This window comes from Terrapene carolina, unplaced genomic scaffold (genome assembly GCF_002925995.2).
Source record: "Terrapene carolina triunguis isolate 2854851 unplaced genomic scaffold, T_m_triunguis-2.0 Scaffold18, whole genome shotgun sequence".
NCBI lineage: Eukaryota > Metazoa > Chordata > Testudines > Emydidae > Terrapene > Terrapene triunguis.
This window is the reverse complement of record NW_020664369.1, coordinates 994450-1009569: the sequence shown is the minus strand read 5'-3', so window position 1 is coordinate 1009569 and position 15120 is coordinate 994450. Positions and strand designations below refer to the sequence as shown.

Genomic DNA, 15120 nt, shown 5'->3' with positions numbered 1-15120 from the left:
CTTATGCTGCCCCCCAATCAGAATTTCAAGGGAAATTAACTAGAAACTAAGCCTTAACAGATAACAAACCTTCTCTTTGGAGGGGCTGGCATAGCCGGCCATCTGCTGGCTCAACTCAAGGCTTATCTGGCTGCTCCAGGCACTGTCGCCTATCATCTCCAGAGATGTTCTTAGGAACTGAGTGTAAAACAAGAGTTAAAGCAGATGGTTAATTGCAAGAATTTGGGGGTTGTTGTGGGGTTTGTTTATTTGTTTGGTGTTTTTTTTCTTCCTTGTTCTCTGTTGTAAACTTTCCAATATTCAGGTGTCATGGGAAGATTATTTCCCTATTGAGAACTATAAACATCAACAACCCAGACTTCCTCTGCCTGTTGTTCTTTAACCTTTGCCTGATGATTCCTCTCAGTCTCCAAACCCAGATAGACAGTGAATTGGAGAATGAGATGGAGCCAAGAAATCTGACCATTGAGGAGTGATTTTATAGTGGATGGAGAATAGGTCTAATAAATTTTGAACAAAGGGCCCTGGACTATGAAGGACCAGGAACCTTCTCTGAAGTGTTATGGACCCTTTATGCCACCTCCCGAGGGTCCCCAGGATTGTGAGGTACCTCACTACCACCTGCCCTTAGCAGGAGGAAGCCTTCTCTGTGCCTGCCAGGTGTCAGCTCCTGACTCTGCCAGCCACAGGAAACACAAGCACACCCTTCTCACCCCATCCAGCTCCACTGTCCTTCTACAGATAAGCAATTGGTACACTCCAACCGCCGAGCCCTCTGTGCAGCCCCAGAATGTCCAGCCCCTGTTCCATTGGACACTCACAGAATTCATAGGTTTGCTACACACCACGTCATCGGTGTCACCTCAGCATCACCGCTCCATTTAACACACTTAGATACGTTTAGAGTGAAAACAACTATACTTCACTTAGATACGTTTATAGTGAAAACAAGTAGAGTTTAATTCACAAAGATCAGAGATTTGAGAAGCAGCAAGTAAAATTAATGTAAACAAATGGTTACATAAAAATAAAATCATAACATACTTCTAGAGCTTAAACTTAGATAACCAACCATTCCCCTGTCTCACAAAGGATAGCTCCCCCAAATCTCTCTCCCAGCATGAAACACCCAAACCAAATGTGATCCTCCATTCATAAGACAAGCCAGCTGGCAGTTCGTCCAATAGGTGAAGGATACCTGGTACAGGATACCTCTGGACCTCTAGATATAGTTCCAAGCATCCATTGTCTTCACTTGTAAACAGGGTACCCCCTATTGTTTGTTTGTTTTTCTTGTATCGAATCTCCTCTGGAGACTTTGCAATCACTTGATTAGAATGTTGCTCTATTGATTAGCATCCACTGTGAAGAATTACTCATCTACATACAGCCATTCAGGCAGATAAGCATCTCCTGCCTGAAAGAAACTTATTGATCACTTTCTGGTGACCAGCCCCAACTCACAGACCTTAAAAGCATAACTTTCAGTATACAACCATAACGCCTTATATATTATCCATCCAGTCACTGTGCAATGATTATGATGATCCGTGTGGCACAGGTATCCAGTAAAGGCTTTACATGACACCCTTTGATTATATGGTGTCAAGTATCAGGGGGTAGCCGTGTTAGTCTGTATCTACAAAAACAACAAGGAGTCCGGTGGCACCTTAAAGACTAACAGATTTATTTGGGCATAAGCTTTCGTGAGTAAAAACCTCACTTCTTCGGATGCATAGAGTGAAAGTTACAGATGCAGGCATTATATACTGACACATGGAGAGCAGGGAGTTACTTCGCAAGTGGAGAACCAGTGTTGACAGGGCCAATTCAATCAGGGTGGATGTGATCCACTCCCAATAATAGATGAGGAGGTGTCAATTCCAGGAGAGGAAAAGCTGCTTCTGTAATGATCCAGCCACTCCCAGTCCCTATTCAAGCCCAGATTAATGGTGTTGAATTTGCAAATGAATTTTAGTTCTGCTGTTTCTCTTTGAAGTCTGTTTCTGAAGTTTTTTTGTTCAATGATAGTGACTTTTTAATCTGTAATAGAATGACCAGGGAGATTGAAGTGTTCACTTACTGGCTTATGTATGTTACCATTCCTGATGTCCGATTTGTGTCCATTTATTCTTTTGCGGAGGGACTTATTTACAGTGCAAATAAGCGATGGTCACATAAACACCACCCTATACCGGAAACCTACTGACCGCTATACGTACCTACATGCCTCCAGCTTCCATCCAAGACACATCACACGATCCATTGTCTACAGCCAAGCCCTCAGATACAACCGAATTTGCTCCAACCCCTCAGACAGAGACAAACACCTACAAGATCTTTATCAAGCATTCGTAAAACTACAATACCCACCTGGGGAAGTGAGGAAACAGATTGACAGAGCAAGACGGGTACCCAGAAATCACCTACTACAGGACAGGCCCAACACGGACAATAACAGAACACCACTGGCCATCACATACAGCTCCCAGCTAAAACCTCTCCAGCGCATTATCCACGATCTACAACCTATCCTGGAAAATGACCCCTCACTCTCACAGACCTTGGGAGGCAGGCCAGTCCTCGCTTACAGACAGCCCCCCAACCTGAAGCAAATACTCACCAGCAACTACACACCACACCACAGAAACACGAACCCAGGAACCTATCCCTGTAGCAAACCTCGTTGCCTACTCTGTCCCCATATCTACTCTGGCAACAGCATCAGAGGACCCAACCACATCAGCCACACCATCAAGGGCTCATTCACCTGCACATCCACTAATGTTATATATGCCATCATGTGCCAGCAATGCCCCTCTGCCATGTACATTGGCCAAACCGGACAGTCCCTCCGCAAAAGAATAAATGGACACAAATCGGACATCAGGAATGATAACATACATAAGCCAGTAAGTGAACACTTCAATCTCCCTGGTCATTCTATTACAGATTTAAAAGTCACTATCATTGAACAAAAAAACTTCAGAAACAGACTTCAAAGAGAAACAGCAGAACTAAAATTCATTTGCAAATTCAACACCATTAATCTGGGCTTGAATAGGGACTGGGAGTGGCTGGCTCATTACAGAAGCAGCTTTTCCTCTCCTGGAATTGACACCTCCTCATCTATTATTGGGAGTGGATCACATCCACCCTGATTGAATTGGCCCTGTCAACACTGGTTCTCCACTTGCGAAGTAACTCCCTGCTCTCCATGTGTCAGTATATAATGCCTGCATCTGTAACTTTCACTCTATGCATCCGAAGAAGTGAGGTTTTTACTCACGAAAGCTTATGCCCAAATAAATCTGTTAGTCTTTAAGGTGCCACCGGACTCCTTGTTGTTTTTGATTATATGGAGATCAGATCCAGGGAATCCTGGTAATCCTATGCACTCCTGTGGCCTCTGCCACTGGGTACCCAAAGGACCTGGGGTCACACCCTCAACTCCCATTGAAGTCAGCAAGAGGTTAGTAACTCTCAGCACTTTGCTGTTTCAGGCCCGAATTTTGAACAGCAGCCAGAAAATATCAGAAACCTCACAAGAGAACCTAATCTTCTTTGATTTTTTAGCCCAAAGAATTTCAAATGAGGCTGGATCTGGAATGGGAAATTCTAGAGTGTAATCCAACCCCAAATGGAACTCCAAACCTTCTGGGGCTTATTTGTCACTAGGTCCTTTCCTTTCATTTTCAGCGCTCGCCATAAAAATGTTCCTTGTCTGGATTTACACGAGGCTGTAAAGAGCTCTTTCTGACCAGAAAGGCTTCTCCATGAGATACGGTCACCAAACCTTCTCTTGTCTCTTTTCCTTTTTGGGTTTCTCAGAGCAAATTTTCTTTTGAGTGGCAAATAGAAAAAAAGAATCCTTTAAATGTCCCCCAGTGATGCATTAGCACCATTAGCATGCTGGTTTTCTGGTTAAGTTTTGTGTTGTTCCCAGTGGTAATACAGAGTTATTTATAACTAGAGCTGGTTGAACAATAGTAAGTCCATTTCACAAAACAAGTGGGATTTTTTTGTTTCCTTGATTTTTCAACACACAAATGAAAAGTGAAAAAACAAAAAATATTTTGCTTTTCAAAATCAAAAATGACCATTATTCAATTCTTTGTTTTCCCTCTTTCCTTCCCTTTATCCCTTGTCCCCATGCCTGTTTTCCCCTCTTCCACTTTGTGACTGAAAAAGCTGGAGGGGGGAGGAGACAAACAGGAAAGCAACTGGGAAAAAAAAAACCCAAATCAACTTCAGTTTCAAAAAACTAAACATTTTCTATTTGGGTTGGGGTTGCTTTGTTTTGTGTAAAAAAAAAAAAAAAAAAAAACTGAAAAATTTGAAAATGTCCCATGAAAATAAAAAAGGCCATTTTTCACTGAACAAAAGTTGCAAATGAAATGGTTTGACCAGCTCTGCTTATAATGAATAATTTATCATTATTCTTTCCCCAGCTGATACATTTGGAGGGTGGAGGGAGGGCTGTGACAATACAGCTGAAAGTCATCCTGTACCTGAAGCAGCATGTGCTCCCACCGTTCATGGTCCAGGGAATTCTCTGTGTTTCCTATAAAGCAGGAGGCAAAACAATAACGTCACCTAGGTTAGCAAGAAGAGTCGTCCCAGGTATCTCCTTTGCAATCAGTCCTTCTAAAACTCCTGGTCTGCCAAGCTGTAACATACCTGGGCTTTCAAGGCTAAATGGGACCTACGCCAACGTTCTTTGTTGGACCAACAGAAAGTATCATGTTATGTACCCTGCTGGCATTTTTATTCAGGGTCAGTCAACCCACCAGGAGTGAGATGCTGAGCACTCCCAATTCCTGTTGACTTTAATGGGAGCTGAGGGTGCTTAGCACATCACAAAACTGTTCAGCACGTCAGAAGACTGGGTTTAATGTGAATACAAACTTTTCCTGCATAATAAGAGATTCTGGACTTGATCCTAACTTGATGTAAATCGGTGTAGCTTCACTGAAGTCAATGGAATTATACTGATTTACATCAGCTGAGAATCTGGCCCTGTTTCTGAATGTCCAGCTCTAACCTACCCTTCTTTAATGTCGGCACAATGTAATACTGGGGACTCTGTACAGCAACAACAACTAGGGAAGATACAGCTCATTTCTTAAATCTTTTTTTGAATATCAAACCCACTTGAACATTTTGGGGTCCGATGTTCCTCAGAAAGATATCGGGTTTGTGCTCCACATAGGGTCTGTCATACTCCACAGAGACTGTACTGGCACAGCTACGTCATTGGAGCTCTGCTGGCATAACCCCATAGTGTAGACAAAGCCGACACCAGGGGTCGGCAACCTTTCAGAAGTGGTGTGCCGAGTCTTCATTTATTCACTCTGATTTAAGGATTCGCATGCCAGTAATACATTTTAACGTTTTAAGAAGGTCTCTTTCTATAAGTCTATAATATATAACTATTGTTGTATGTAAAGTAAATAAGGTTTTTAAAATGTTTAAGAAGCTTCATTTAAAATTAAATTAAAATGCAGAGCCCCCTGGACCAGTGGCCAGGACCCAGGCAGTGTGAGTGCCACTGAAAATCAGCTCGCGTGCCGCCTTCGGCACGCGTGCCATAGGTTGCCTACCCTTGGCCTACACTGACTGAAGGGTTTTTTCCACGGAGGTCAATAGAGTCATACCACTGTAAAATTGGTGAAAGACATTTTTAGGCCCATAATACCTAGATTCTACAAAGGGCACCCACTTGGTCAACCTAGCTTTTATGGCTCGGGTTTCCTTACAGAAAGAAAAACTCTGGGTTTTTTAATTGAATCACCCTTGAAAGTAAACATGGGGTTTAATTTTCAGAAAAATTCAGTTTCCAAAATCAGACTATATATGTAACTCCAAATATTTCACTAACCTCCAGCTTCATGTGTATTCACCTTCCCAACTAATAACCTAGCAAAGGTGTGGGGGGAACTGCTGTAAAATTTCCATTCAGCTGAAACCTTCCTGGCTTGATTCTGCCCTGATTGAATTGGCCTCAGTGGTTAAACTCTGGATTTACCCCAGTGGTTCACAGTTATCCAGGTGAAGGAAAAGTGAGGGCCTAGAAGCCCAATTTCAATTCCCCACTGTTCCCATGTACTGCAGCAGGAATGGCACAACACATGTCAATACGAAGCTGCATTTTGTGGCTTCCCTTCTATTCTCCATGGACCGCACTCCTACTAACTAGCACTTTACCTTCAATGTACTGCAGCAGAGGTGGGATATTTAGTACCCACATCTCACCCACTGCTTCATGGATATTGTGGTGCAGGGCCTCAAGTAATTGCAAGGCAGCACATCCATGTCCTTCTCCTTCATAAGGGGATGAGGCTACTACCTGTCAATGAGAGAGAAAGGACAGGCTAAGTTTTGTCAGCACAATACCAGTTTGTTCCTGAAGGAGGGAATAGTTCAGACTCTCCCATTGTGGAGACCATACAATAGAGTTGTTGCTTCTACTGCAGTGTCGTCCTGAAGAAGAAAGCATTCTAGCTAGTATGAGGATGCAGAACAGTGTGTCTCAGGAGAGGGCGGAGAGAGAGAGATCCAATCATACACATTCCTCAGCCTGTCTATAAGCATCTAGCTATAAAACTGATTTTTATAGTTAACTGTCCCACTTCACATTTCTCATGGTCTACTCACCAGGAGTCGTGCCAGCAGCCCCTGGGGTGTAGGGAGTTTCACTAGGGAAAGAAACAGACTATCATTAATTATGCCAGGTTTTGCAGAGAGTCCTGCTGATACAACAAGGAGTCTGGTGGCACCTTAAAGACTGACCGATTTATTTGGACATAAGCTTTCGTGGGTAAAAACCTCACTTCTTCAGATGCATAGAGTGAAAGTTACAGATGCAGGCATTATATACTGACACATGGAGAGAAGGGAGTTTCTTCGCAAGTGGAGAACCAGTGTTGACAGGGCCAATTCAATCAGGGTGGATGTAGTCCACTCCCAATAATAGATGAGGAGGTGTCAATTCCAGCCAGCTGGCTGGCTCATTACAGAAGCAGCTTTTCCTCTCCTGGAATTGACACCTCCTCATCTATTATTGGGAGTGGACTACATCTACCCTGATTGAATTGGCCCTGTCAACACTGGTTCTCCACTTGCGAAGAAACTCCCTTCTTTAAGGTGCCACCAGACTCCTTGTTGTTTTTGTAGATACAGACTAACACGGCTACCCCCTGATACTTGAGTCCTGCTGATGTTATTCACCTATCCATTTCCAACGTGCCCACCAATGTTGAATACAGCTGATAATAATTTGCATTTCCATAGTGCTTTCAGTCTGAGCATCTCAAAATGCTTTACAAACAGGAATGAATTCCGCCTCACAGCACCTCTATGAGGTTGGCATTAATTACGCCTTCATTTCACAAGTGGGGAAGCTGAGAGAGAAAGATCAAGTGATTTCCCCCAAGATCACATCAGAATTTTGGTGGCAAGCTGCGAACAGAACCCACGTTTCCTAGCTCCCTCCCATGGCCATGTTGTAATCACAAGACCATCCCTCATTCATTTTAGCCTCCTGATTGCAGACGAGAGAACTGGAGCAGACTGAACCTGTTCATTTCATAGTGTGCCTGGAGAGAATAAATGAAAGAGTTTCTGTTATAAACCTGCTCCACTGTAGTCGAGGCAAGCAGCTTCTTCTCCTTCCTGCTGCTTTTTCTCAGCCAGTTCCCTAAGGCATCTGCAGAGAGGCGCCAAAGTACCAGTGTACTGAGCTGGCACCACGTACTCCAGAAGCCTTGGCCATAACACCTGCAGAGAAGAGCGAGACTGTTCAGTACATAGCTATTTCCATTCCCCCACCTCCACTATCCTGCTGTCTGAATCCCTCCCTGTCATGTAGCTTCTCCTTGTATTCCTCACTGACCCTTCCCTAACCTATCACCTCATCTCTCTCTCCCCATCATCTCACTCTACCTGTCCGGTGCCCCTGCACTCTGTCTTTTAAATACACTGCCTTGTTTGGTGAATCCTCTTTCCCTGCATTAGAGCATTATGGAGCTATTTAGATAGCACCATAAACTCACCCAGAACTTTACAGACCTATGTAAGGCACAGCCCCAGCCCCAATATCTGTTCAAATCCAGGATCACCAAATCTAAATTTCAGAAGGGGGGGTTCAGACAGTGGAAAGAATTAAGAGAAGATCTCTGCAACATGATTCCTTCCAGTTAAGTTGCTTTATATCTTTTCTCTAATGTGAACCACTTACTCCATGATGAAGGGGTCACACCATCCCTGACATGAATTTGACATGCTGTTCCTCCATTATGCTGACTGTGCAAAAAGCTTCCTTGTGGAGAGGTACAAGGAACGTAAGGAAGAACGTCCCTATTTCAAGAAGCAGTAGCAACAGGTCACTTACTTGGGTCATTCCACTGACTGAGGTGTCCAGACATTGCAGGATGTCAATGCATAGGGTTTGGATAGTGCTTTCTTCCTCAATAGCCTGGGTGAGAAGTGTTGTACCCTGCTGTGAGATAGCTATATAGAACTTATGAGCTAGTAGTAAGACACTGGCTATAGAATCAGTGTCCTTCTCTTACGAAGCCATCTTGAACATTGACCTATGCCTGCTTTTATATTGCACTGGAAGTGCACAAACGTCTGAAGGAAAGAGAATAATAGAAACTCCTAACTGGTGGGTCAGGTCCCAGGCTTAGGAAAACCCTAAAGCGAAGGGAATGATTCACTGAACACAAAAGAGTTTCCCCAACAGTGTTAAATTTTTTTAAATTTGAAAAACTGTTTCATCTTTTTATCTCTGAGGAAAAACATTCAGACTCCGCCCAGTGGAAATAAATATGCAGAACCAGGGGGATCCACTCTGTTTGTTCTGATGCCCCAACCAGCTTGGTCATTCTGTGTGTAGTGAGTGTCATAGAATCATAGAATATCAGGGTTGGAAGGGACCTCAGGAGGTCATCTAGTCCAACCCCCTGCTCAAAGCAGGACCAATTCCCAACTAAATCATCCCAGCCAGGGCTTTGTCAAGCCGGGCCTTATAAACCTCCAAGGAAGGAGATTCCACCACCTCCCTAGGTAAAGCATTCCAGTGCTTCACCACCCTCCTAGTGAAATAGTGTGATTCTATCAACAACTTACTGTAAAGTTGAACTGTTTATGTTAATACATATCATGGATCCAGTCATGGAGCACAAAGTGTCTGGAGCCCCTGGCTGTGTCCATGGATAGAAATACGGATTGAAGATATTTTTAAACTAGTACATGTAGAGTAGAGTATGTAGTGAGGGAAATATGCAGCAAGCTTTTCCAGGCTCCTGACAGTCTGGGATGCAGCCTGCATAACCTCGGTGTTTTGCTGATAGTTTATGTATGCTTCAACAGCCACAGAATTGGGCATCATTATGTTCTCTGGAGAGTCTATTTAAAACAAAAAGATGTACTTCCTTGTACAAGAACATTTCACTGAAAAATGGTGTTTTCAGAATTTTCAATGTCTCATCAGAGGTTTGAGTAACCTAGGTAACTCTGTTAGATGTAAATACCCAGTGTGAGATTCTGATCTCTGTTACACTAGTATAAATCCAGAGTAATGCCACTAAAGTCAGTGGAGTTACCTTGACTTTACACCAATATAACTGATCAGATTCTGGCTCTAATCATTCATGTCCTTGAGTCAAAACTCCCACAGAAGGCAAGGGGAGCAATCAGCATGCAAGTATGGTAGGACCAAGTCCTAAGTGTTAAGAACTCTCCTTACCAGTTTGCTGGTGGACACACTGAACTCGCGGAAAACATATGCTACCATATCCCATTCTGCACAATTCTCCACACTTCCTGAACTGAGCAGCTTCCTGATAAAATGAAGAACTGCCTTCCTCACCTGCAAGAGTAGAGATTACACACAAGAGTTATTGTTATCCCTTCTGCCTGAAATAGGAGATAGGATATGAGACTCCTTATGCTTTTGAGTTTATCTCCTTAGATTATAAACGTGGATACATTTAACACTGGCAGGAGAATGATATGCATTCTCTAGTCTGCAGTCTCTCCTCTGGATCTGAATGAAAGCTCCACCCAGATATCCATTCATCCTATAGCATTGAAAAAAATTGAAATATTTCACTGCTCCACACACAATCTTACCTTAGCATTCTGATCACTGAAAGTGGATTTCACTGCCTTCACAATCAGAAAGTTTTTAACTCTTGTCTCGGGCACTGAAAGATAAGGAGAGGTGTACAGTACTTCTTTGTTCCACTCACTCACTTTCCACATTGGAATTAATCCTGGATTTCAAAGGGCCCTATTTAAGAATAGTACCGAGCTTCTCTCATCTACAGAATCAGTGGGAAAAACATAGGACCAGACTCTGGTCTCAGTTACACCAGTGTAAATCTAAAGTAATTCCATTTCTATAAAGAGTGCCATCATACTACCATGATGGAAATATTATAAAAGCGTTAGATAGACTGAGGTCACTGAAGTTAATCTGTGTTTACACCAGTATAACAGAACTCAGAATCTAATCTATAGTGTATAATACTGACGAATATCGAGTCAGGAGTCCTATTTTATTTTTATCTGATTATTGTTAACATGCATTAGCCCCAAGTTAACTTGTGTATTTGAAGTTGAAAAATATCTTGGGCTACATTCAGCACTTAGTTGAACCTGTTGATTTCTGAGTGGCCATAGGTGGGTAACTTAGGGCAGCATTTGGTCCCTTAGTGGAGATCCAAACCACTGGTGACTGTGTGTTATAGAGACTCTGTGCCCCATTTGCAGAGGCAATGAGTCTGTTACAGCCCTGCCGTGCCTACAAAGCCTTGGTTCTTTAGCTCAATCTATAGTAGCTCATGCTTTTAGCTCTGGATCAGGGCCGGCTTTAGGCCGATTCCCCCGATTCTCCTGAATCGGGCCCCGTGCCTAAGAGAGCCCCGCACCCCACGCCTAACAGGGCCCCGTGCCCAGTGGCCTTTTTAATTTTTATTCACCCAGCGGCGCTCCAGGTCTTTGGCGGCACTTCGGCAGCGGGTCCTTCACTCCCTCCGGCTCTTCGGCGGCACGTGAAGGAGACGCCGCCGAAGTGCCGCTGAAGACCCGGAGCAAGTGAAGGACCCGCCGCCGAAGTGCTGCCGAAGACCCGGAGTGAGTGAAGGACCCGCTGCCCAAGACTCGGAGCGTCACCTGGTGAATACAAGCTCCACGAATCGGGCCCAGCACTTCCTAAAGCCGGCCCTGCTCTGGATGTCCCCAACTCAACCCTCAGCATGTCGGCCAAGAGGGCAGCTGGCACAGTTGCTCCTGTGTTACTTACAGTTGGCACCAACAATAGTACTGAGCAGATTCAAAGAGGCCACACGAACAGCCTCATTCTCAATCTCCAGCTGCGAGTGCAAAAATGCGATCAGATCGTCAGGAGAAGAACGGGCTGCAAGGGAACAAATCACGTCCTCACTGACAACAGAACTCTTATTCTTACCATACCTGACAAAGGAAGTTATAAGGAAACCACTGTGTAACTCAGAGTATCTTCCCCTTACCTAGCAGAACTACACAATTGAACAGCTCTGCATGATTTTCCGTGCTGAGCGGCTTAGCTTGAGAACAGATCTGTGGGAAGAAGGGAAATGGTCAAAGAAAAACTAATCACAAGCAATTGAAAAGAAAACGTTCAATTAATTTCTAAGCTTCCACTTCCTACTTGTCCAAATAGAGGTCTGAACCCCAGGTAGATGGTACTGAATGCACAGCAAGAATCAAACACAATGACCAATACATTAGATAAGAGAAGCTAAAGGGTTTTGAGCAGCAGAGCTGATCTAATCAAGACACAGCCACAGTTTTTACTATACAACTCTGACTCCCCCTGATAATAGGCTTATGGTGAAATTGCTTTACAAACTGAGCTGGATATTAGCTAAGAAAATGAGACCGCTACCTGCTTACTCCTGAGCCTGCAGAAATCAGTAAGGCATGAGGAGGTCCCCAGGCTCTGCACTATCATTCGATAGATTTTGATTGTTAATATGCTTCAGATCTGCTGTGCCTAAGCTCAAGGGATCCAAGCAAAACCACCCCTCACCTGGTTGTGCAGAGCACTGCAGATGGCTTGAAACTTCTCTTTAGGTAGAGGGATCTCATATTCACAAGAGACCTCCAAGAGCTGGCTCAGACTCTGCAACAGAGGGTGAAAGTCAGATGGTGGGCACACACAGGAGCAATATGTAGTGACTGAAGCAGCTTCAGGGGATTCGTAGATTCCAAGGCTGGAACGGATTATTGCCATTGTCTAGTCTGACCTCCGGTACAACACAGGCCATAGACCTTGCCCAGAATAATTCCCAGAGCAGAGCTTTTAGAAAAACATCCCAATCTCAATTTAAAAACTGTCAGTGAGGGAGAATCCGCCTCAGCCCTTGGTAAATGGTTCTAATGGTTAATTATCTCACCATTAAAAATGTACGCCATATTTCCAGTCTGAATGTGTCTAGCTTCAGTTTCTAGCCATTGGATCAAGTTACACCTTTCTCTGCTAGACTGAAGAGCCCATTATAAAACATGAGTCCCTCGTGTAAGATATTATAGACTGTAATTAAGTCACCCTGTTACAGGACAGGTCCACCCCGTCAGGTTGGTACCAGGTTGTGGAGGAATTGAAGTAGATCTGGGGTGGCCCCACTGGCCTAGTCTCCCTAGTCACCGCAGCAGTCCTGGCTCCTAGGGCAGCATAGCCTAATGGTCGGGATCAGTGCAGCAGCCCTTCGGTGAGGGTCCACGGCCCAACAGCACGAGTCACTAGAGCTGCCCTTCTAGGTATGGCAGTGCGGCCTAGTGGCCAAAGTCAATAGAACCACCTCTCGCAGTAGGGCAGTGCAGCCTAGTGGCCAGAGACAATGGAACCGCCCTTGGCAGCAGGGCAATGCGGCCTAGTGGCCAGAGTCAATAGAACCACCTTTTGCGGCAGGGAAGTGTTGCCTAGGCCAGCCCTTCTCTACTGGCTCCTACCTATTCCACAGGTCCCAGCCCAGGGCCCTGTCTTGCCGGTATCTGCCTCCAACTCAGCGGGGATCCTTTCAAAACATGCCGAGTCAAAGCCCGGTACCTCAACTGGGTCAGTGCTTAGTCCACCTAGGCTACTTCCCACCCGTTCTTCCGCAGCTGGTAGTCTCCGGGATTCTGTGGTCTCTCCTCCATCTCTGGCACTGGGTGGCTGGGGGTCGGTTGCAGCCACAGTCTGGCTGGCCTCTGAATCCTGGAGTTCTGGCAGTCTCTCTGCGGGAGCCTGCAATGCACCTCTGCTCCCTTCAGCAGTCATCTCAGCCTGAGCTGAGCGGCTCTTTCATATTCTGGTTCCAGCTGAAGCATGCCCAGCAGATATGGGGGGGCATGGCCTCCTCGGCCCACAAAGTATGATTAACCCCTGCTGAACCAATGCAGGGTAGGTAAACCCCATCACACACCCTTTTACTGTCTGTTTGTTAAACTAAATAAATTTAGTTCCTTGATTCTACCACTATAAGGCATGTTTTCTAATCCTTTAATCACTGTGGCTCTTCTGTCAATATCCTCTCCAATTTATCAACACCCTTTTTGAATTGTGGGCACTAGAACTGGACACAGTATTCCAACAGTAGTCACACAAGTGCCAGATTTAGAGATAAAATAACCACTGTACTCCTACTTGAGATTCCCCTTTTTATGCATCCCAGCTTTAGCTTTTTTGGCCACAGCATGAGTTCGTGTTCAGCTGATTATTCATCATGACCCCCAAAATCTTTTTCAGAGTCACTGCTTCCCAGAACAGCATCCGCCATCATGTTATGTATGGCCTAAATTCTTTGTGCCTAGATGCATACATTTACATTCAGCCGTATTTAAATGCACCTGTTTGCGCCCAGTTTACCAAGTGATCTAGATCACTCTGAATCAGTGAGCTGTCCTCTCCATTATTTACCACTTCCCAATTTTTATCTCATCTGCCAACTTTATCAGTGATGAGTTTATGTCCTCTGCCAGGTTATTGATAAAAAAGATGAAAATCGAATTCCTTCCTGCATCTAAACACTTTTCTCCTTTGCTGCTTGAAGCTTCCAGAATGTCTCTGATGCCATCTACATATTTGACTATGTTTAAGCAGTTGTGTAGTGCCCTGATGCTATCAAACAAGTCCATGATGCATTGGTTCCCTCCAAATCATGGGTATTTCAACCCCAAAAGTGACCACATACTCTGTACCAGAAAGCTTCAACCAACAGAGATGGTGAGTAAATATCACTACCAAGATGTTATAGCTGGTCTCATGACTTCATTTACAACTGTGTAGCCCCACTGAAGACAGAATATGGCCCATTACTTCTTGCTCATGTGGTACTGAGGTAGATGAAATAGAGAGACAAGGGGAGTGAGACAATATCTTTAATTAGATTATCTCACCCACCTTCTCACTCTAATATCTTGGGACCAACATGGCTACAACAGCACTGCATAGAACGGTAGATGAAATAGACAGGCAATGCTTTTATATTGATCTAGTTATATAAGCCAAAGCAATCACCCTCAAGCCTCCTTAGTATTAATTTTCAACCACTGACAGTTGGTTTGGTACTGACCAGAGACAACATATGGCAGCCCCTGCTCTGAGGAGCTTATGATCTAAAAGAGAGACACAGAGTTGACAGGATGTACTGGGAAATCACAAGGAGGGAGTATCTTGTTGGGGAGTGGGGCAGGTGTTTTGTTTATCATCTCCTTATCATCCTCCCCAGGAAACAGAGGATGCTTTTCATAAGAGGCATTTACCTACAAATCTTGTTGCCTGGGTCACCATGTGCATAAACCCAGAACTCGTGTGGATATTTATTATCTAACAAGTCACTGTCTAGACCAGGAAACCCCACTGGCAGCAAATTCCTCATGCAGTTCATACATGCACACGCATAGACAGTTACCTTAATGAGTGGTACCTCACCTTGGTGACGTGAAAAACATCAATGTCCTCCTTATATTGCTCAAGGAGCCATGAGATCGGTTCAAATACCAGATCGTGATACTCCTCTTTGTGTAGCAGGAGGCTCATCATGGGACCAAGGGCTTTGATGATGGCCTGCTTGAGCTGCGTAGATG

General features: G+C 44.4%; 1 protein-coding gene across 1 annotated transcript in view; it reads right to left on the bottom strand.

Moving 5' to 3' along the window:
• Positions 1–15120, bottom strand: part of LOC113406629 (maestro heat-like repeat-containing protein family member 2B) — a 54668-nt gene that overhangs the window by 30616 nt on the left and 8932 nt on the right. Inside the window, exons 7-16 of the mRNA XM_029911710.1 lie at positions 14966–15109; positions 12080–12172; positions 11538–11607; positions 11312–11425; positions 10138–10211; positions 9752–9874; positions 8393–8497; positions 6208–6349; positions 4512–4564; positions 70–177 (exon numbers count right to left, since the gene is read on the bottom strand). Coding sequence (XP_029767570.1) covers positions 70–177; positions 4512–4564; positions 6208–6349; positions 8393–8497; positions 9752–9874; positions 10138–10211; positions 11312–11425; positions 11538–11607; positions 12080–12172; positions 14966–15109 — 1026 coding nt within the window. The remainder of the gene's footprint in view (positions 1–69; positions 178–4511; positions 4565–6207; positions 6350–8392; positions 8498–9751; positions 9875–10137; positions 10212–11311; positions 11426–11537; positions 11608–12079; positions 12173–14965; positions 15110–15120) is intronic.